The 23326-nt window shown below is 32.3% G+C and overlaps 3 protein-coding genes across 3 annotated transcripts; 2 read left to right on the top strand and 1 right to left on the bottom strand.

Annotated features, from left to right (window-relative positions):
* The first annotated feature begins 468 nt into the window (after window positions 1-468).
* LOC125818790 (WEB family protein At1g12150-like) lies at window positions 469-3034 on the top strand. Its single transcript, XM_049498301.1, has 2 exons — window positions 469-786; window positions 1397-3034. Exons 1-2 carry the CDS (start codon window positions 469-471, stop codon window positions 3014-3016), a joined length of 1938 nt encoding a protein of 645 aa, XP_049354258.1. The 3' UTR covers window positions 3017-3034.
* A 2409-nt stretch (window positions 3035-5443) lies between these two features.
* Window positions 5444-7651, top strand: LOC125818805 (U-box domain-containing protein 36). Its single transcript, XM_049498321.1, has 4 exons — window positions 5444-5919; window positions 6585-6703; window positions 7101-7216; window positions 7316-7651. The coding sequence occupies exons 1-4, from the start codon at window positions 5598-5600 to the stop codon at window positions 7566-7568; spliced, it is 810 nt and encodes a 269-aa protein (XP_049354278.1). The 5' UTR covers window positions 5444-5597; the 3' UTR covers window positions 7569-7651.
* Window positions 7652-7959: 308 nt separating this feature from the next.
* LOC125818791 (serine/threonine-protein kinase D6PKL2) lies at window positions 7960-13267 on the bottom strand. The gene is made up of 3 exons (XM_049498302.1): window positions 13060-13267; window positions 10437-11492; window positions 7960-9409 (listed from the first exon to the last, which is right to left on the bottom strand). Exons 2-3 carry the CDS (start codon window positions 11381-11383, stop codon window positions 8533-8535), a joined length of 1824 nt encoding a protein of 607 aa, XP_049354259.1. The 5' UTR covers window positions 11384-11492; window positions 13060-13267; the 3' UTR covers window positions 7960-8532.
* Between the last annotated feature and the right edge of the window lie 10059 nt (window positions 13268-23326).

Below are 23326 nucleotides of genomic sequence, written 5' to 3'. Positions count from 1 at the left end.
ATAGTTATGAAAAAACAAATCACCATCATTTTAAAGTGATAAAAAAGTAAATTGATTCGAGACGGGAAGTAACTTAGGTCTTAAAAATCAACATACTCCTAGATTCAAACACATTTACAAGCAAAATTGATAATATAATGCCAACATCGCTTACATAAAATTCTGCGTGCCCTACTGCATACATGCCCATTTCTTGTCCTTCGATTTTTGTTACTTTTTGTTGTTCTTGTACCTCAATTATTGTATCATTTTGTTGTAGTTTTTGTTCTGTTACTATCAGTTGTTTTGTTATTAGCTATTGTTTCATGTATTACCGTTCGTTCTTTTTGGAATTGTTTTTCCTAGAAACTGAGGGTCTATTGAAAATAACCTCTAAGGTAAGGTTTGCGACCCTGTTTTGTAGGACTACACTACACATATTATTGCTTCTTTTCCCTTGAAACAATAGAATCTCATAATCTTGAAATTATGTATCATTTTATGCAGGACAGAAGACGTAATTATAGAGATCATATTATAGAACCACAAAAGAATAAGATGTTTGGATTCAGTATAAGAACAGGTAGGCAAAATGCCTCAGGTTCACCAAGTTCAAAAACAGGATCTCCATCATCTGTTGGTTCACCAAAAACAGCAGGAAGTACAGGTTCACCAAAGGCAGAAGTTGGTGAAATTGACACAAGAGCACCTTTTCAATCTGTTAGAGCTGCTGTTAGTTTGTTTGGTGATACTGGTTCTTCACCTCAGGCTAAACCAACTATTAAAAGATCAAAAACCATTGAAGAGGTATGATAACCGGTCGAATTCAATATCTAGAGTCAGTCGATTCAAAATAAGCGTGATCTGAATAGAGTAATTTTTGACATTAGGTCATAGTAATGGCGGAGCTAGAAATTTATATACGAGGGGAGTCAATAAAATACTAGAATGTTTATATTTGAGATTAACACAATTTTTGAACCCCTTTTATCGTAACGTCAAGGACATTCAACAGTTTATATATAATCAAGAAAACTAATGTTTGTCGTATGTGAGACGAAGAATTTTTCAACGAAAGAGATTTGATTGAACCCCTTTACCTAAACCTAGCTCCACCTAGGAAATGTGTAGTGGGCATAATAATAGGAAACACTCATTAAATTTAAATTCTGAATCCGCATATTAGTACATTTTTATTTTATTTAATTTTTGCATGTTTATTTATACATGGTTTATGCCAAAAGCAATAGGTTCAATCTATGTTGTGCATACTTTCCAAAAATGTTGACACATCCGTGGTGGATCCTTAAAAAATGCACTATTTTGAGGATCCGACATGCATCTAACGACATTTTTGAAGAGTCCGAGCAGCATAGGGTTCAATTACCATATACTAACAACTTTATTTTCTTCTCAGAGGGTGTTAGAGAAGGAAAGTAGGCTTCATTTGGCCCTAAGAGAACTAGATGGCTTCAAAGAACAGATAAGAAGTACAGAGACAACAAAGACTCATGCTCTTCGAGATCTCGAAAAGGCTAAAAGAACACTCCAAGAACTCACAGGAAAGCTCGAGACACTATGCGAAACGAAGCAAGCAGCTATTGAGGCAACAGAGACAGCAAAGGCCCGAGCCATCGAGCTCGAAGAACAGAAATCAAATAAACCTCCAGTAGGCACTGATGCTTGGAAACAGAATGTTGAAGCTGAAAGAGAACAATATCGAACATCTTCTGGTGAACTAAATTCCGCAAAACAAGAGCTTACAAACCTCCGTCAGGACTTTGATGCAGCCCTGACTGCTAAACTGGCCGCGTTTCAAGAAGCTGCAGATGCACAGCATAACGCGGCCATCAATAGAGAGAGGCTAGGTAAGCTCTCGAAAGAAGTCACTACATTACGCGAAACATTAGGACAAGTAAAAGTTGCATCTCTCAAAGCACAAGACGAGCACGAAAAGCTTATCCAAGATAAAGAAGTTCACTTACATTCACTTAAAACAGCTAAAGAAGAAGCTGAAGAGAAAATCAGGGCCCTCAAAGAGGACCCTGACTCTCAACTAGTAACAGAAAACCTCGTTGAGAAACTCGAGGTAACCAACGAAGCAATCCATGTCTTACAAGAACAACTCAATAAAGTCCGAGCCCTTGATTTAGACGCGTATAACAAAGCAAATGAAGAGCTCAATGCTACAAAGAACATGTTGAAAGAGATAGTCGCGGAGGAAAGTTCCCTCCGTGGCATAGTTGAATCCCTTAAACAAGAAGCAGAACGTGTGAAAGGCGAACTCAATGAGCTCAATAAGAAAGCAGAGGAAACAGAGTCTCTAGTCGAAAACTTAAAATTAGAGCTCGAAAACAGCAAGAAAGATCTGGAAACAAGCATTTCAGCTAAAACACAAGCTGAAGGAGATTCAAATGATTTACCTTCAAGAATCCAACAGTTAACTTCCGAGGCGAATCAATACACAAAAGAAGCAAATGAGATGAAGAAAAACACGGAGTTACTCAAACAAGATGCGCAATCAGCACATGAAACAACTAAAGAAACAGAGGAAAAGCTAAAAATCGCGCTAAAAGAGGCTGAAGAAGCAAAAGCAGCAGAGAAACTTGCAGATGAAAAGATACACAATCAATCAAGAAACAACAAAACAGACAATTCCACTGATGATAACAACGATGAAAAACATTCATCATCAGAATCATCTAATGGGAAGATAAGACTATCAGTCGAGGAATTTGAGGCATTAAAACGAAAAGTAGAGGGAATCAAGAATGATGCTGACATAAAAGTAGCAACTGTGATGGCACAAGTTGAAACCATCAATGCCAATGAAAAACAAGCAAACGAAAAACTCGAGGGGTTGTTAAAGGAGAAAGAAGATATCAAAACCGCGACACAAGAAGCATTGAAAACAACAGAAATGGCAGAAGCAGCAAAATTGGTTGTTGAAGGAGAACTGCAGAAATGGAGAATAAAGGAACAAGAAGAAGAAGAAGAAATTGGAGAATCATCTAATGGAAATGTTGAAGAGACATAGAAGACAAAAATTGTATAAAAAAAAAATAAGAACTTTATAGTATAAATTATGGGAATTTTTTTATGTAATTTGGTGTAATGTTTGTGTATGTATATGATTTTTTTTTTTCATTTTTATTATTGAAGGCATTCAAATGTGCAGAAAGTATATGAATGTCTATTACCTTTCGAGAAATGCAGAGTATGATTGCGTATAAATAGATCCTTTTAGTTCGATCTTAGGTCTTTGAACTTCTTTCTTCTACCTTAATTATCTTTTTCGTTAAAAATGCAGAGTAAAATTGTGTAGTAGATCCTTTTAGTTCGGTCTTTTTCGAACCCGGCCCATGCATTTATTACAAGGGATGTCTTTCTTCTTATCTAGGATAAAATTCATAAATAGTCACTTTTTGGCCATTATAATTAAAAAATAGTTATTATCATGAAATTTCAAATTTCACGCTAAAACTCTAGGATAGTGTCATAGAGTTTCACTTTGGTATATTTGAAACTCCATGTCAATTGCTATTTTTGATTATAGAGCTACACCTCAATTGATGAAGTGTGTAAGCAACTCGCACTCAAAAGGTATAGTTTAGTGATCAATGAAATGACTGCGGTGAACATTGGCAATCATGGGGCACAAAATATAAGTAAATTAATTTCTTTTTATCTATCTAAATCTTGATATACGCAGTTACATGGTATCTTGATATGCACAACTGTACAATAGTTATGTTGGTGGAGGTAAAAGGTATCCGATCATATATTGCAATGCCATCCTGTTCACGTCGAAAATTACATTATATAGATAAATTTTTAAAAGATGTTTATATATTACACTAGATATATTGAATAGTACCCTTGATTTCTTAGTTTGATAAAAAGTCTTAACTCTGTAATTATGAGTGTGAAATAATTGAGATGATAATGTTTTGAATTTCAGTACGAATATTCATCGAACTTAATTATTATCATCAATAGGTTTCTTGTTCAATTCCCTTTTAAATAATTCAGTCAATATAATCATATAACAAATCGATCAGCACTGCGATTCTCATACAAGTTTCAACTAATAACACTTAATACATAAAATATAGTCATGTTCAAATTTCGAAAGTCAACGAAGTTTTTTTTTTATCGCGATTTTTTATGTCTTTTAAAACTTAATTACTATGACTTATAGCACTTTTTTACATAGTTTACAAAATTCTACGCTTCAATTCTCTATCAAAATTTAAAAATTTGACTCTCAAAATTTGAACTATGACACGTAAATTAGGACGGAGAAAATATAATATAATATTGTAAGCAAAATGCATTGACTTTGGACAATTTCATTGGTTGAAAGCGCTGAGATGCTGGTACGTATATTCGGATATTCTTGTACAAGTCTCTATTAGAAAACAACGTCTCAACATTTTTGTTTTTAAAAAAAAATAAATTACTCATAACATCATTCATATTCATTTAATTTATTAAAATGAAATGAATAAATTAATGTTGTCTTTTTATTCTATCAAATATGCATATTTTTTTGGGTTGGGGGACCGTGTATTGTCAGACAGATTGAATTGAATACTTTTCGTCGAAAAATAGTACAATAAATATTAAACGGATTTAGTTACTATCCTTTTTTCAAAATTAAATATTTTATTGAAATTTTTTTAAGAACAAAATGAGAATATTAGAATTAAGAACTTCCTAAATATAGAAATGTAGTGTTGTTTATAAAACACATGGAAAAAATAAATAAGACAAAAAAAGAGAGAGTACCAACAAAGTACATTTAACATGATAAGTGGTGACATTACATTCAGTGGGTGGAGGCAAGATTTCTATCGGGGATTCAAAGAGTAACAAAAATGAACAGGCAAAGAAGTGAAAGAAAATTAAACGTCTAATATGTAATATGTTAAAAAAAATATTAATATTTATATACATTGTATAATTTTTCAGTGAAAGGGCGGGCTCAGATAAACCTCCTTCCATCCCTTAGCTTCGCCCATGATCACATTAAGAGCCGGGTGTGAATATTTTTCAGGGGGCGTGTGGACATTATAATCTACACGTTCAGTCAACTCCAGTAATTTTAACTCAAATTTTATATATATGTTAACAAAAATCTATTATGTATGCAACAACAACAACATACCCAATGATTGTACACATATCTTGCCTTTATCTTTACATGACAAAGAGGTTGTTTCTAATAAATCCCTGGGTCAAAGGTATGTAATCGACAAAGGTTTCGATTGTGCATACATGAAAATTTATTATGTACGCATGAATATTAAATTCTGAACTCATAAAATTTAAATCTTGAATCCGCTTCTACCTTATAATTCTAAAAGAAGAGTTATTTTATAGTTGCTAGCTTACATCATTAGTTTTATCCTCTATATAAAAATGTCTCACTTGGTAACAACTTTTTCCTACACTTGTCTAAGTTTTCCAAACAACTTAAATCTTTTGGATGCAAATAAGAAAGGACAAACACAAAGTGAGTCTATCATCATTAATCTCCTCTTTGGGATTTTGATAATATTAAGGTTGATCACCATCATCTTGATTTTTCACTAATTTTTAAGAAGAAGAAAACAATGAAAGAAATCAATGGCAATAGTTTTATCAATGAAATTGAAGAAGAAGACGAGGGGAATTTTTATAATTCTACAAGTGATTTGTTTGAAATTGATCATCATGGTGGTGGTGAAGTTGAAGGAAGTTTGTTTTCCTTTGACTTTCACAATCATGAGGAACATGATGTTGTTTATGTTGTTGTTTGGAATAAGAATGTTAGCCAAGAGGAATCAAGCATGGATGCTTTGCTTTGGACTCTCAATCATGTTGTGACTAATCCAAATTCTACCATTGTTTTCCTCATTCATATCTTTCCTCAAACTAACTTCATCCCCACTCCTTGTAAGTGCTTTCTCTCTATCTCTCTCTCACACACACAAAGATGCATAAGAAAAATAATATTTAATTCTTGATTTCGTTGCTCCTGTTATTTTCTTGAGTCAAGGGTGTATCAGAAACAACATCTATATATTTCAAGGTAAGAATAAAATCTGCATATGTATTTTTTCAGACCCCACTTATGAAACTATACTAAATATGTTGTTGTTGTAGTTATAGTCTAATGGTTTAGTTGTAGGAGGATTTGGCCACTTTGATTAAGGGAATACTTTGTTCATTCATAAATTCAACCTTGTATCTTTTTATCTTTTTTTAAAAAAAAAATCATGATATAATTTTACTCATAATTATCTTAATTTTACCTTCTATTATACTATGAGGTCATGCATACCCTTGTTGTTTAGCATATAGTCTTGTAGTTGTCCTTGATTGTAAAAGAGTTCTAACTCCAAACAAACGGAGTGAATTCAACGTGTCAATATATATTTCTCTAAAGATAAGAGTATGAATAATATCCAAATTATAACAAACAATAAAATTAAGATATTGTTTTGAATACTCCTGACTATTTTACTTTCTTATTATTTGAATTTAGATCTTATTTAGTTTGTTATAATCTATAAAGACACAAAATTATATGAAACTTATTTTGTGATGAAACAACACAGTGGGAATGATGCCAATAGGCCAAGTGAATGAAGAACAGAAAGAGAATTACATGACTAAAGAAAGAAGCAAGAGGACGCAGTTCCTTCAAAAGTTTGTTGACATTTGCTCTGCTTCCAAGGTGCAGATCACTCTTCATCGGAAAATTATATCACGTATATACGTCAAATATTACTTTTTATACATAAATATATTAATCTTATATTTCAGTTATCATACTATTTTATTATTGTTACTGTCTCCATATTAGTTGTTAACGTTTTCTTCATTGTCGTTCTGAGGGTCCTCCAAAAACAACCTATCTACCTCCACAAGATAGGAGTAAGATATACATAAATTCTACCTTCCCCAGACCCCACTTTCAAAATTTCACTGAGTATGTTATTATATACATATATATAAATCCTTAACACTCTTAACGAGATTTCAGGCTTCACCACTGGGAAACAAATGAGTGGAGGTACCCACTTGCATGCCCTGTATAACTAAGGCTGTATGATATGTGCCATTTTTAACAGGTTAAACTGGACACTATACTTATTGAGAGTGACATGGAAGGCAAAGCTATACTGAACCTCATTCCCATCTGCAACATAAGAAAGCTTATTCTTGGTACTTCTAAAGCCAATCTCAAGTATGAGCAAAAAAAAAAAACTTTTTAACTTCTACTCCACTTCTCCATCAGTTTTCAGCTGTCATCTTCTTAATCTTGTTTCATGAATTTCTCTGATAGGAAAATGAAGTCAAGAAAAGGTAACGGAACGACGGATGAGATATTACAAAATGCACCAGAGTTCTGTGAAGTTAAGATCATATGTGAAGGCAAGGAAGTTGTTGAGCTGCAGATGTTTGAATCACCTTCTCTCCGATACTCCAGTGGCAGCCCAAAGTCCATTGAAGGCCAGATCCAAAATCAGAATCAAGAAGTCCAGAATGATCAATCCATTGGATGTGGAGGATGTTTCAGAGCCAAGGTCATGTCTTAGATATCATATAGCTCAATAGTGTCCTACCTCAAGGACTTCAAGGATGTAAATTTCTATCACCAAATAGCTGGTTTCCATAAGAATCTCCCCTCTTCATCATACCACATATGACATGTTACTTTTTACAGTTATTGTACATACAAGAAGTAATAAAACAACAGCATACTCAGTGTAATCCCACGAGTTGGGTCTGAAGAGGGTAGAGTGTATGCAGACTTTACCCCTACCTCGTAGAGATAGAGAGGATGTTCCCAATAGACCCTCACTAATAAAGAAGCAAATCGTTGTTTTACCATTCCATGAGCAAGGACTAATAAGTGGGCTGAAGATACTGATGTTATTACCTGATACATAAGGAATGACAATGACAAAGGAAAAGCAAAAAGGATAAAAAAAGAACTCCCTCCTTTACTTCTGAAAGAGCAAAAAAGCAAATATTACATAGGAGAAAGTAAAATGTAGCAAAATTCACTGTGGTCTAGATGTCTTGGAAATACACCGACATCCAAAAGTATGGTTGTCGCATAACTTAAAGATAAGATTAAATCTAAACTTTCTCACACTGTACTGTACCTTTGGGATGGAATACAATCTAGGCAGCATCAAAAAGCAATATACATTGAGCAATCATCTTGCTTAACTTGGTCATTTGGCCAAAAACAGTTTCCTGTTCATGGCAATGCCATCTCACCTAAAGCCACACACTGATTTTGAGTTATCCAATTGCATACTTCCAACACTTTGTACTTCAAGACACTCGCCTTTTACCGTTCAGACACCCTTGTATATATGGAGACTAATAATGGGAGGCAGCTCTAGCTTGAAGCACGTACAAATTCACAAATAATAAGGTCTAACACTGTTATGGACAGTGACAACAGGACCCTGTGCATATACCATTATCCCTGAATTCAGGATTTGCTGTCCACCAATTCATAAAAATTACCAGTCAGGCTGATAATTACTAGAAGAAATCAAATTCGAGGTAGTTATCAGAACCCTTTTGGCTGGGAGCTACTACTGCTGGAACAGTCTTTTGATTGGTAGATGGTGCTGGGATTGGTAGTCTCTCAAATTCAACCGGTTTAGGCACCTCGGGAGGGCTAGCACAGCGTATTAGTGCCCAATTAACCCCTTCAAAGAAAGGGTGTTGTTTTATCTCAGTTGCCCCTCTTTTGTATGCCAATCTGTTCTGTGGTTCTTTTATGAGTAAACCTCTAATCAGATCCCTTGCTGCAAAACTAACAACTGGTGATTCTGGAAATCTAAGAGGTTGCCCGACGACATTGAATAATGTAGCTCGGTTACCAGATCCTTTGAATGGAGTTTTACCAAACAAGAGTTCGTAGAGAAAGATCCCAAAAGTCCACCAATCTACTGCACTTCCATGGCCTTCACCTTTGATAATCTCTGGTGCCAAGTATTCATGAGTTCCCACAAATGACATAGAGCGAGCACTAGTAGGTTCTGCCATGAGCTCTGGTAATGGCCTAACTTGATTACCTACGTCATTTTTGGGTTTCCGATCCTTCTTGGACTTGCTGGAAAAGATGCGGCGAGAGAAGCATGTTGTAGGAACGACACATGATGGTTGAATGCAGGAAGGCTCAATGCACGCCGGCTGGACACAGTATCCAGAGTTCTTCCTGAGAGGCTCCAACTCCAGGGAAGATGTCTTGACCAGCGTTGGGCTAAAAGAACAACAAAGTGACAGGTCAAAGTCTGAAAGCATTATATGTCCATCTTCTCTAACAAGGACATTCTCAGGCTTGAGGTCGCGGTAGATAATCCCAAGCATATGGAGATACTCTAGAGCTAGAAGGACCTCAGCAACATAAAATCTGAAAAGAGAGGAAGTTAATCGTCAGTAAATAGATCACGTCAATAAAATGCTTCAACAACAACATACCCAGAGTAGTCCATAAGTGGGGCCTGCGGAGGGGATTGTGTACACAGCCTTACCCCTACCTTGTTAAGGTAGAGAGGCTATTTCCGAAGGACCCTCTGGCCCAAGTATCGCATATACTAAAACAATATGAAAAGGAAATACAGTAGACCATATTTTGTTGCATAACTATAATTCTAGTTGGACCACGGGACAATTGTATGCTGAAGGGAACAGTAAATATTCATTTCAAATCTCTAAAATGAAACCTTGGAATATGCAAACCGGAATATGGGGACATAGTAATACGCTCCTAATACATTCAAAAACAAAATGCAAGTCCCACTTACTTAATTCGGCATTAAGCAACTGTTTATTAGATCCAAATACTGTTATCCCAGAGAGCTAAAACCATGAATTGCTGCTCAACCAAGTCAGCTAATACTACGCAGCAATATAGATGAAAGTTATAATGAAATTGATTTCACAAAGAAAAAACTTCTGTGACACAGAAGATGTCCAAGAAAAGGGGCAAGAATCCACCAAACTCCATAAAGGGAAAAGGAGAGGAATTTTGGTAACTTGGTGGAGGAACAAAAAGAATATGAACAGTCTAAACGCGAAAAATAACTGACATCACAGACAATGGACCTTATTACTCGACAAATGCAAATTCAGAACCTAGACATTCTCAAAGTGAAGGATGCTCCTAGAACTATGGTAATAGGCTTCCAACAAAATTTGAAGGCCTAGTGCGACATCACTCATCCAGCAGCATAAGGTTCAAGTGCATTTGACAACATAAATATGCACTTCCAAGTAAGATGAACAGCTAGACTGTTTTGTTGCAACAGCCTTCTCAATTGTGGATCTTCTATTGAAATTACAAAAACAATGATCTTGTAGAAAGCAGTAAAATAACGTGGAACTCAGAAAGTATCAATAGGAAAAATCATATTCAAAAGACAGAAAAGAAGTTATACTTCACTGCTTGTTCAGAAAAATGTTTCCCTGGCTGTCTCTGCCTAAGAGTATGCAGATCCCCTCCAGGACAGAATTCCATGACCAAACATGAAAACTTATCAGTCTCAAAGTGGCTGTAGAGAGAGGGAAGAAAAGGATGATCAAGTGATGATAAAATTTCTCTCTCTGTCTGAGCACGAAGAAGCTTCTTGCGGCTGGCTAAAGATGCTTTATCCATGACTTTCATAGCAAAGTAACACTTGGTTCCACTCAGTTCAGCCAGGTAAACACTTCCAATATCTCCACAACCCAACCTTTTCAGCAGTCTGAAATGGCTCAAACCTAAGCTACCATCTTTAGATCGGACAGCTTGGATAGCTTCCCATCTCACGTCATTTGTTTTGTGGGGTTTATTTACACTGCTGCTAAAACTGCTAAAGGTGCTTTCATCACTCACATCAGTGCTGGTGCTTCCTCTACACATGCTGCTCTTTCCACTCTCAACAAGATCAGCATGATCACTTATCTTGCCACTTCCACTATTTTTGGCTAGACTACTAGTACCATCACTAACTTTTGCAGAAACTGAACTGTTCTTGCCACTAGTTTGGTTAGATGTTTTCTTTTCTTGATCGGTAGAAGACTCAAGTGAGCTTCTGGTTCCATTAACTTCATGATTCCCAGGTGTTGACACATTCTGAATATCAGTGGGAGCATTTTTAGATTTATCAATTGACAGATCATTAGACCCCCTTTGATACTTCTTATCATTCCGGACCCCGTCCACATCATGTGTTGTAATTTTGCCAGATTCTGGTAATTTACCAGAAAGAGCAAGGCTGAGTTCATTCATTTTTGACACCTGCGTAAGAAAAGAGCTAGAGTCATTTGTCTCTGCTGTCTGTCGAGCTCCAACAGGTTTTTGTTTCGGTTCAAGGGGAGCTCTAGCACCAAAATTCGAAGCCATCAGTGACACAATGATACAGATGAATAAGTTACAAAGGAGAGCACGTGTTTCCGTCAACCATTCCAATTGCCATCATCTTGCTACAAGATTACAGATGTACCTCGCCAATCTGCCAACAAGACAAAAAATTACCCATTAAAAGGACAATTACAAGGTCTAAGCATTCACTCAGATAATCTCTTCTTGGAGATAATTCAATGTGTTACTGTCAAGTTGTCAACAGAAAAACAGGTGTGTATATCAAAGAGGAGGAAATAAGATATTACTTGACCAACAATAATAACAACAACTACGTCTCAGTCCCAAACAAGTCAGGGTCGACTAATCGAATCCTCACTACTCCATTTAACCATTTCACTTGAGTTACAGTGTTTTGGACAGCGAAAGGCAACAAGGGTCTGCCTTGCCACAAGGCGAGGTGAGCAAGGCGCTTGCCTTATTGAAGTGTGGTGCCAATAATACCAAAAAATTAAAATATTTAATTGCATAAATAAATAATTAGAATCTCAATAGCAATAACATATTAGCAAATATTTCAATTCAAAAACTGAAAATGGATAGTAGATACTAAAAGTCTAGATCTTGAATGAGAAAAAAACAGAACAAAAGTCAAAACAGTGAGGACAAAACAGAGGTAGAAGTAACTCTGAAGTCTAAAGAAGAAGTAGAAATGAAGAACTACGTATTGGTTGGACTTTGGAGTCACCGGAAAAGTCCAGTCAAGTTGACGGGTTGGAGTTGCTGTCTAAGAGTACAACTGTGCAAATTTGGAAAGAAAACCTTAAAATTACTTTTTAACTTTTAAAACCCTAAATTGGTTGTCTTTTTTAAGAAAATACAAAAGGTAACGTCTTTCTTGCCTTTTTCGCCTCTCACCTTTGTCGCCATGGCGTGGCCATTTGAAGATCACCTCGCCACAAAGCTTAAAGGCGATGAAGGGTCGCCTCGCCTCCGCCATTGGCGACGAGGCGATCACCTTTCTTAAGCTCTGATCAGATAATTACTGGATCATACCCCCACAGCTGGGAATCAACTAAAGTGCTGCTTAGGGTTCATTTGGTAGGATGTCATGTATTAGTCATGGTATTATTTAATCCATTGTTCCGTAGGATTCAGTCTATGTGGTGCATAACTAATACAAATCAAATAACCCCTTAGTATTTAATTATCCCTGCTGCAAACCAAATCAAAAACTTAAACCCTGGGACTATGTACAAGATCTAATTCTCTATTAGCCTCAAGTAAATTTGCATGTAGAACCTTATATACTCTACTTAAGACTGAAAAAACTGATAGCTAAAAACAGATATCAATAAAGTGAACAACCATAACTTACCATTTAAAACACAGATTACATTACTTTAAAGCTTATACAACACCATACATGGATTTCATATCCATCAAAGAAGCAGAAAAAAAAACACAGGAAAAAATATATATATTTAACAAGAAACCCACACATAAAAAGTAAATCAAGACTTAGACAGCAACCCACAACTTAACCAGACACAAATACAGTGAACATGATTAAGGGTTAATTAATTAAAAATCAGATCTTGATCAAGATTACATTTTTAAGCAAAACCTATATCAGATCCTTAATGAAAACAACAACCCAGATGCCAAAACTGAATCTTGAAGCAACCCCATTTAGATTACAAGAGAAAAATAAGTACCTGAATTACCCTTGTAAACCAAATTGAAGATTTAGCTTTACCTGTGACTAAAAAAAAAGAGTACAGAAGAGAAACAATAGCTCTTTGTATACTCCTCCAGATTAGTACAGTTAGCAGCAGCATAGAGTGAGAGAGAGAGAGAAAATGAGAGATGTTTTGGACTATCAGGCAAATGAGGAAGAAGAGGGGTCAACAAATGCTAAAGCAAAAACTACCTTTTCTTTTTTCCTTTTTTAATGAAGGGACTTTATTTAGAGTAATTTTTATTAGGAAATTAGAAAGAAAAAAAAAAGTTGGGCTATGTGTAATTATTGTATGATTAACTTATAATAATGAGCATTTGTGAATAAGCACAAAAGAAATTCTAAAATGTGAGCCAAAGTATAAGTCCACATAGGCGAAGTCAAGATTGAAAGTATATAGTAGATTTTAAATTAATAATTTATTTATATTAAATATACCTTTTAATGCAAGTTTTAATATTTTAACTAAAATTAGTGAGTTTGGTTGAATCTGTATTTTGAAGGCTAATTTCACCTCAGTGAAACATATTATAATTTGAGTTTTTAAATGAAAAATTACCGATAAATTTAAGATTTGATTTTTATTTTTTTATTTTTTTTGTTGAAGAGGAGAATTGTTTAATTTTCTTTTTCGTTGTTGATGAGTATGAGATAAATTTCATTTTTTATGTAATTGTCTTCAAGTCATATTAAACAAGTCTTGTACAATGAGCTTAATAATTTAATATTTTTATTAAGAGAAAAACAAAAGAAAATATTGGGTTATGTGCAATTTTGTGTGTGTATGTGTGTGAGCGTGTGATTCGATATTTGCATTAATATTCTTTTGTAAAAATGGGTCCAAACTCCAAAATCCAAGTCAGTCTCTTTGCTGTCTGCCATGCCCATTGACATCAATTTGGCCTTGGCCTTCAACATATAGTTTGTAAAATGACATATATGCCCTTTTCTACAAAAATTTGTGGATTAACACATATAAAAAATTATTTTAAATTTTAAATTTTAAATTCTTATATCATGATAATGAAATATCGAAGAAAGAGATGTTATTAATAAACCGGTCACCACATTTGTGAGGCTCAGCCTGGCCAAGTTTGGGGAATTAATCGACTAATTACCAGTAAATCAATGGATTAACACACATGAAAATTATTTAAAATTTAAAATTTTTATTTTGTGAAATCGAAATGTAAAAAAAGTGAAACTAACACACAAGAAAAATATTTAAAATCTTTGTGACACTAAAATATTGAAAAAAGAGGTCATTAATTAAAAAAAAAATGCAATAAATATTGGACACCGTGTATGTGAGGCTTGGTCCATCAAAATTTAGGAGCCATAGAGTCGACGATTAGTTTTTGAAAAATAAGTAGACTAGCCAATACTCCCTCAATTTCATATTAATTAATTTATTGAGATATTTTTCATTTTTCAATTAACTTAATTGTTCAATTTTCAAGACTGCTTTTAGAATTTTCTTCCAAATTTACCCTTCATTAGTTAGTATTGGAATTAGTTATTAATTAACGTTTAGTTATTTTAATCATAAATTTGATAATAACCAATAAGGATAAAAATGGAAAAGACTGCTTTTAGAATTTTCTTTCAAATTTACCCTTCATTAGTTAGTATTGGAATTAGTTATTAATTAACGTTTAGTTATTTTAATCATAAATTTGATAATAACCAATAAGGATAAAAATGGAAAGTTATGTCTAATTTATATCTTAATCTTTTTTTCTTAAAGGGTGTGAAACATCTCAACAATTCAATTAATTTAAAATGGAGGGAGTATGAAATATGCTTAAAATATTGAATTTTTGTTTCATGATATTGGAACACCAAAAAGTGAGACGTCATTAATGAAAATGGAATGAATACTTATCATCAAGCTTATGAAGCTGGGCCTTGACCAAGTTTGGGGACAACGGAGTCAGCCAACTAATTTTTAAAAAATCAGTGGACTATCACTTATAACAACATTTATAGTTTTGAATTTCTATTTTGTGACATCAATACTCTCAAAAAAGAGACACTATTAATATAAATGCAACAAGTAACGGTCACCAAGACTATGAGGCCCAGCCTAACCAAGTTTGGAAGCCAAAGGAGTCTGTGGACTAGTTAACCCACATGAAAAACACTTAAAAGCTTGAATTCATGAAAATGCAATGAGTACTTAACGTTGAAAAAGTGAGACATCATCATTAATGAAAATGCAATGAGTACTTATTATCAAGCTTGTGCGGCTCGACTTGGTCAGGCTTAGGTAATACCAGTGGAATCGATTGACTAATTTTTGAAAGATTAGTTGATTAACACACATGAAAACCACTTAAAATCTTGAATTTCTATTTCATGACATCGAATTACATCATTAATGAAAATGCAACAAATACTGTCACCAGGAATGTGAGGCTCAACTTAACCAACTTTAGGAGCCAATATATCGACTAATTTCTAAAAAATCAATGGGCTTCAATTGAAAAACACTTAACATCCTAAATTCATATATATTTCATGACACTACGCTGAGAAAAAAGCATTACTAATGAAAATGCCACAAGTACTAATTATAACCAGACTTTCATCAATATTGCCAAACTCTAGATTAAAAAACTCATCCAAAAAAATTTCTCTCCATATCAAACACATCCATTATTAAGTTCGAAATGATCAAAGCTCACAACATATAGTACCAAAACTCCATACACCTTTTAGTAGGCAAATGAAAGAGAAATTAATTGGGTTGAAATTTCTGGTAAATGTCACAAAACTGTCGATATTGCAATAATTGAATATGTCTGGTTTTGATTTGTTATTATCCATGAATTTCCTCAACTGTGTTTGTACATATTCTTAAAGACTGCGTGGATGTGTTAGGCTTTTATAATTACCTTGTCAATATCACTTTATAAATGTCTTCATCAAAACTAGATGTGGTCCTTTTTGTACAATTATATTTTGCCAGAATTTTCCAGCACCACTTAATTAATATTATCCATTAAAAATTAAAATAAAAAACTATCATTCTTTTTTTATAAAACGAGGGAAATGGGGTTGAGGTGGTTCGGACCTGTGAAGAAGAGGTGTGGAGATGTACCAGTTAAGAGGTGTTAGAGGTTGGTTGTAGCAGAGGTTAAAATCGAAAGATAGAGATAGCTATAGACCGAAAAAGAATTGAGGAAGAGGTGAGTGAGGATGATTAAATAAGACTTGACGCAAATTTAATTTACTGGAGACATGATCCTAGATTAAAAAATATATGTGTAGAGGTCGATGAATATAATAAAAGGTTTATAGATAGTCGAGATTGTCGCACTTTATTCTGTGCATGATATTATAATTTATTGCTTCATTTGAATTTTTTTTATTTGATTTGTTGTATTTTTCTTGCAATCGCGTTTCAACAACGTAAATATTTTAAAATAAATTCAATTTGCTAAAATGTTGATGGATGAGAAGAGAAGTAGGTATATGATTATTTGAAACATGTACATCGTCTCAACTCTCAACAATATTTAATTAGGAACATCGTACACTATTTATTATTTGTGTTTGGTTGTTGTCATTTGCACTTAGGTTGTCAAAAAGGGTGGGTTATACTTAAAATAAATTGAGTTAATAGATATCCCTTCCAACGTAGGTCATTGAAAGGATTTTGGAGATTCACCAAAGTACATGCACCATCTAAGCCTTTGTCGGGGCAACTTTCAAATTATAGTCCTATTCTTGTTTTGAAAAGAAATGGATTATTCACTCGATCAAACATTTGACACAACTAGGTCATAAAATATTCATTTTAAACGAAGGAAGAAAGTATACCTTAATAAATAGTAAAAAGACAATGTTAACCCTTTTTCATATTAAATTAAGATGATACTATACAAATTTATTGCATTGTAAATCGGTACATCATATAATATGCTCTTAGAGGTGGACCAATTTTTAAAGAAGTTTTCGCAACTTTTTATATATTTGACTAGCGAATGTAATTATTTTTGGGAAAAATTACAGAAATCCCACCTTTTAGTTTACTTATTACCATTATCCCCTATAAGTTTTACAAATCTCCAAAATCCCTCATTTTCGCACATCCGATTAGTGTATTTCGCGCATCATATTAGTGTATCATGTATAAGATGTACATCAAATTAGTGTATCATGTATAAAATGTAATGTATCTTACTTAACGATTAATGTATCTCGCGTATCAAATTAATGTATCAACGCTTATATTATTGTATCCGTTTGAAGGATTTCTGTAATTATAAACTTTTAAGAGATAAATTATAATTTTGCCTTAAAAGTATGTGATTTCTGTAATTTGCCCTTATTTTTGCCAACTAGCCAAATGTATAACTTGCCCAAGTATGATATGTATATCTTAGATGTATGGGCCTTTAACCTCAACACCAACTTTGAGATGATACTATTGGGCTTATAAGTTGCCTATAACAGTTGAAGACATATAAACATTCATTTGGATCGTTCGTGGCCCATATTAACATTCATTAATAGAAGTTTTTTTTCGGAGGAAATTTCGCAAATAGTCATTATAATAAACTTAATTAGGCTTCTTAGCTATAGTTTGCATATTTATGGGTTGTAGCTATAGCTTAAGCTGCTATAGGCGACCTTGTTTGTATAATTCGCGGGTACATTTGTATAATTGAGCTATTTTCGTATGTATTTTTATAAACTGGTTAGTATCAATTGATTTGTATTTATTTTTGTATAAACTCGAAAAAATGAACTTAAAAAACACAAACATCTTAACTTTTATACAAATTATATCATACAAATTACATTTTACAAAAGTTCGTCTGTATTTGTATAAACTGGTTAGTATCAATTGATTTGTATTTATTTTTGTATAAACTCGAAATAAGGAATTTATACAAACACAAACATCTGAACTTTAAACAGTTATACAAATTACATTATACAAAAGTTATACAAATTATATTATCCAAATATACACGCTTAAACAAACTGTAAAAAGTGGGCGACGTAATTATCACTAAATGTTGGTGATGAGTGGTAATTATAATCCTTTGATAATATGTCTTCATATAGGCAATAAATTTATAGGAAAATTATGTGAAATGCCATATATTTAGAGTATATTATGTAATATAGCTATAGTTTCAATTATTTTTAATCTGTAGCTACAATTTCGCGAAATTTTGCTATTCGATTTTCTAATTGTATAAATCCAAAATTTATATAATTCGGTTCCTGATTATATATATTCAGAATTTATCTATGTTTATCCTATCTATTTGTATTCGATTTATTAAAAAATCATAATAAATTACCTTGTTTGAATTTTGGCAAGCGAAATATACAAATGGAGTTCCAGAAATTTTCAAAATGTATAAATACAGAATTTGTATATACTTACTTGATTTGTATATTAATAAACGAAATATATAAACAAACAAACGACAGTATATACTTACTTTGTTTGTATATTGCAAGTGAAATATACAAACATACAAGTGAAATATATACAAACCGCAACCTCCATAGAAAACGAAACTATAGCTATGAAGCCTTATTATTTCTATTATCTTTTTTATTTGTGGAATTTTTTCTAAATTTATTATTTAGCTATAGAATTTGTCTATCGCTAGCTAATTGTTGTTTTCTTTATACTTTCGGAGTATTCTTTGATTTGTATAACTTTAGGCTTTATGGAATTAGAATGGTGAAATTGGGTTATGATAAAGAACTGCACTAGAACATTAAAAATTAAAGTTCGTTACATATAGGGCGGATCTAGAAGGTTACATAAGGTTCAACAAAAACTAATAGATTCATAAATCCATGCAAATCATGCATTTGTATTTTTACAATATTACATAAATAATATATTAATCAAACATATATAGAATCAGAGCCTAGTTACTAACATCTAATATATCATATCATAGAGATATGTTATAATTTAAAATTCATAAAGTTCGCTAAATCTTATTCCGCCTTTGAATGCATGCATGCATGATCTTAACTATGCCAAAATCCAAGCTACAAGAAGTTGAATAATAATCATCAAGAAACCCTTTGAAGCATAGCCAAAGTTAAAAGAATGAGCACTTGAATGACGATACCCTCCTCGTCCTGCTCCTGCTCCTGATCCTGATCCTGCTCCACCTCTTGCTCCTCCTCGTCTTGCTCCTGCTCCACCTCCTGCCCCTCCTCATCCTGCTCCTCCTCCTCCTCGCCCTCCTCCTCCTCTTCCGAACACGGAAGGTATAAGCATAACCAATACTAGTGTAAGAGCAACAATAATTACTATAACATTGATTTTTAGAAACAAGACTTGCCTATTTTTCTTCATTGTAATTATATGAGTACTCTAGTGATGCATATAATCACTTTTGTGAGATAAGATAGCAAATCTCAACAGCTATATATAAAGTACAAAACTCTCATATACTATGAGATTTTTTATTTTTTAAAAATTTTAATTTTTTTTAAAAGGCAATTTTTTTACTAAATTTGACTTTTCTTTTGAGTGCACATATAAAAGTTACTGTATATTGGCCTTTTATGTTTTCAGATAGGAAAATGTTTGCGTATTTGCATTAACAAAAAATCGTTTCCATTTTAGTAGTACTATAGATTTCATCATAAAATAAATTTTGGAAAATAGAATTTTAAGTAAAAAAAAAATACAAAAATGTATTAAGATACATCCGTATAAAGCGCTTTCTAACAAAAATGAATTCGTAATTGAAATTACATGAATCGTACTTAAAATGAGCTGGTCTTTATTTTTTGCCCTTAAACTGACATGGTCGTTAATTTTTGCTTTGTAGCAATTGAGCTTATATGTATAGTAGAGCATAAGTTCTTTAGAAACTGATTACCGAAATCATGTCGGGCATATATTGTGGGAATATTACGGTACAAAAATATATACTTATGTCCACGACTATACAAATATAAATTAAAGTGAGAATTTAAGTTCTAACTTAATATTTTTGCAATTAAATTATCTCTAGACCAATATGCATTCAGGGATCAAGATATCGTGGTCAGAGCCGGATCTAGCGTATAATTTATTGGTTCATCTGGACACAATAACTTTGGCTCAAACTTTCGTATATGATATTAAAAATGCACTAATAAGTGCAAATATTAGATTCGAACCCAAAAGATCACACAGACTCTATTAAAATTAATTTGATTCTCAAACTCATAATATTCAAATCTTAAATTTGGTTCTTGTAACCTCGTTTGGTCAGGTAGTTATCTTTTCTAAAGCATTTCACTCTTGGAAAATAATAAATGTTAATATTACTACATATATAAAAGTATATTACATGAATAAATAATACGATCGACAAAATCCATAATTTAGATTGATCATCAGGTTAAAGTAAGTTGATATTATTAATTATACGTATACTTTTTTTTGGATTTTCCCGTGCATACAAATAACTCGGAGCAGAAAAGTAATTGATTCAGTTAAATCTAATAAACTTGTGACTGTATAGATTTGTTTTTGCATATGATAAATCACATATGATGAATTAATTGACTTGAGATCATAGATTTATCTCTAGCTTTGTACTCACAACTCGTTTTAGATCCATCCCTGTATACAATCAATCACATATATTCTGAATCCACTAACTCGATATCATAAATTTGCCCCCAACTTATGTACTTACATCCAAAAAAGAGCAACAAGGAAGTGAATAAATAGACTATTTGAAGCAAGGTTAGAGTAAGATAAAGCACTTGAATAATATTGGTGCTTCTTATTAGGATCGCCACCGGTTCTCCGCCTTGTGAATCCCCGGGAACTTCCTCCTCCTCCACGTCCTCCTCCTCCTATGCCACCTTTAATCGCCGCCGTTGACGGAATAAATACGGATGACATTAGTATAAGAACAAGAAAAAACTTAACCAATACCATGATATATAGTACTATTGGTTCTTGAAACAAGGTTTCTCTATTGGACTTAAAATTATATATATATTAAGACACATTGAAGAAAAACTAATTAATCAATATATATATACATATAATTACATGCCTATCTATGATGCATTGCACTTAAGAAAATAAAACAATAATGTAAAGTTAAAGCTGAGATGAAAAGAAGGAGACAAATCAAACAGCAAAATCTTGGCTGCTACCTATATTATATTTTTATACTATATATAAAAAGTAGAATTTAAATGGCTAAAGGAAACACTACACATTTATAATGTTTGCTTTTAACACCACTCTCCGTCCTTAATCATAAATCTCGATTTTTTTGAGCTGAAGCACTTTATCAATTCCTTTTTTATTTTATTTGAATCGAGTGTCTTTCGAAAATATATGTAATCTATATCTACCTTCATGAGGTAGGAATAGAATATGCATACACTCAATTATATATCTCTGAAATTTTACTGAATATGCTATTATTGTTATTGTTGGGGGCACAATTCCTACTTAATTGAACCATACACATTACAATTCTAAATTAATTGATCCAGTGGACTTCCAATATTAGATGATTTAAATTATAATAATTATCATATATATTCGAATTCTTTCTTATTCTTAAGGGAAAAACTTATCAATTCACCGTGTATAAATTTTATATATATATAAAAAAAAAAAAACTAAGGAGAATATACTTGAAGAGTATCATATTTGATTTTTACGTAGTGATCACATATTATTGGATGTATGCGATCTTTTCACTATTTATTATATATCTTAAATTCGAGTTTAGTGATTGAAAAGACATTTAATAAAAGACGTTTTTAGCTTAATCATGCCTAATATATAGCGTGAATCTAAATTAATTCGCCTTTTCATATAGGACACGTTACTAATTAAAATTGAAGTACCATTTTTTTAAAAAAATTCTCTTTTAGGCTGTGGATCTTTAAAACTTTAATTTGAAGAAATGAATAGACAACTTTAGGGTAAGTGGATGTATTATTATTGCCCCACATGCAATATAAATCAATATATTATAACGTGTACATGATTAATTAGCTTTGCAATAATATTACTAAGTTGAAAACTATTTCAGTCTAAAATGTGTTTAACGCAAGGAATATAAGTAAACATTATTGGAAAAAAGAAGAAGCATCATATTAATTAATTCCTCTCCTAAAACGTGCAGCCTTGTAAAGAAATGTCTAATAGTATATTATACTCCTTTAGTTTTAATTTATGTAAATTTTTCTTATCAGGATATAATATAAAATTTTAATTTAAAAAGAAAAAGGCTTTTGAGAGTTATAAACTTACATGTTATAATATTTGTGTAACTATAAGACTTTTGTAACTTATAATCTTAAACATGTCAAGACGAATATAACACTGCAACAATACATGAATCCAGTACTTCAAATAAAAAATAAATTTATATTTAAAATTTACTAAATTGCAGTAAATTATAGGTTTGAACTTTGAAGCCATAATTTTAGAGATATAATGTATCTAATATATGAAAAATCTTGAAAATTAACTTATAAAATTTAATCCAAGTTTGACTTTGTAATTTTGCATGTTATAACTTTTGTATGGTGTCAATATATAAAGTAATATACTTCTAACAATATGAAAAATAACAATCTGCTTTGTCAGAAGACACTTAACTTTTCAATATAAATTTTTTTAACATAAATTTAAATTTAATTAATTCTCAATTCAAATACAGAATAAAAAATAGAAATTGTAACACTCTACGGTCAATAATGAATCTAAATTGCACCATCACTAATAAGAAAACACATAACACATATATAAGTATATAACTCGAGTTCGGAGTCAAAATAACAAATTTTTTTCTTTAAAAAATATAAATAACATATCAATTTTTTTAAAACTAAAATGGCAAAATCGCTGTTGATGGAGCGATATCTTTCCTACAAAATTAACTTTGTTTAAGCCGTTAAAATAAATAAAGATCGCTACCCCAGCTTGTACACTGTTTCTTTTGGTTCACAACTTAAGAAACAATAAAATATATGGTAATATTACTATATTGTCCGTTGAATATATTAAATTTAATGCTTTGAGAAATGTATTAAATATTGAATAATACTTAATACCAAGGATAAAATAGACACAAAGTGATAAATTATTTCTTAATTTTCTAAATTAGACAAGTATTATATGACAACTATTTTTAATACAACGGACAAAATAAAAATGGACTGAATAATTAAAAAAAAAAACTTCAAATAAGAAGAGTATTACAAAGCTGTTAAATTAT

This window comes from Solanum verrucosum, unplaced genomic scaffold (assembly GCF_900185275.1).
Source record: "Solanum verrucosum unplaced genomic scaffold, falcon-dt-bn FXZP01000252.1, whole genome shotgun sequence".
Lineage (NCBI taxonomy): Eukaryota > Viridiplantae > Streptophyta > Magnoliopsida > Solanales > Solanaceae > Solanum > Solanum verrucosum.
Note: the sequence above shows the minus strand (reverse complement) of the source record. Positions and strands in the feature narration are given on the sequence as shown.

Excerpts from the sequence above, each read along its gene's own strand:
- LOC125818805 (XM_049498321.1), top strand. The coding sequence starts at position 5,598 with ATGAAAGAAATCAATGGCAATAGTTTTATCAATGAAATTGAAGAAGAA. Across the intron at positions 6,704-7,100 it reads ACATTTGCTCTGCTTCCAAG|GTTAAACTGGACACTATACT; the intron begins GTGCAGATCACT and ends CATTTTTAACAG. Across the intron at positions 7,217-7,315 it reads ACTTCTAAAGCCAATCTCAA|GAAAATGAAGTCAAGAAAAG; the intron begins GTATGAGCAAAA and ends TTTCTCTGATAG.
- LOC125818790 (XM_049498301.1), top strand. The coding sequence starts at position 469 with ATGTATCATTTTATGCAGGACAGAAGACGTAATTATAGAGATCATATT. Across the intron at positions 787-1,396 it reads GATCAAAAACCATTGAAGAG|AGGGTGTTAGAGAAGGAAAG; the intron begins GTATGATAACCG and ends TTTTCTTCTCAG.
- LOC125818791 (XM_049498302.1), bottom strand. The coding sequence starts at position 11,383 with ATGGCTTCGAATTTTGGTGCTAGAGCTCCCCTTGAACCGAAACAAAAA. Across the intron at positions 9,410-10,436 it reads TTTTCTGAACAAGCAGTGAA|ATTTTATGTTGCTGAGGTCC; the intron begins GTATAACTTCTT and ends CTCTCTTTTCAG.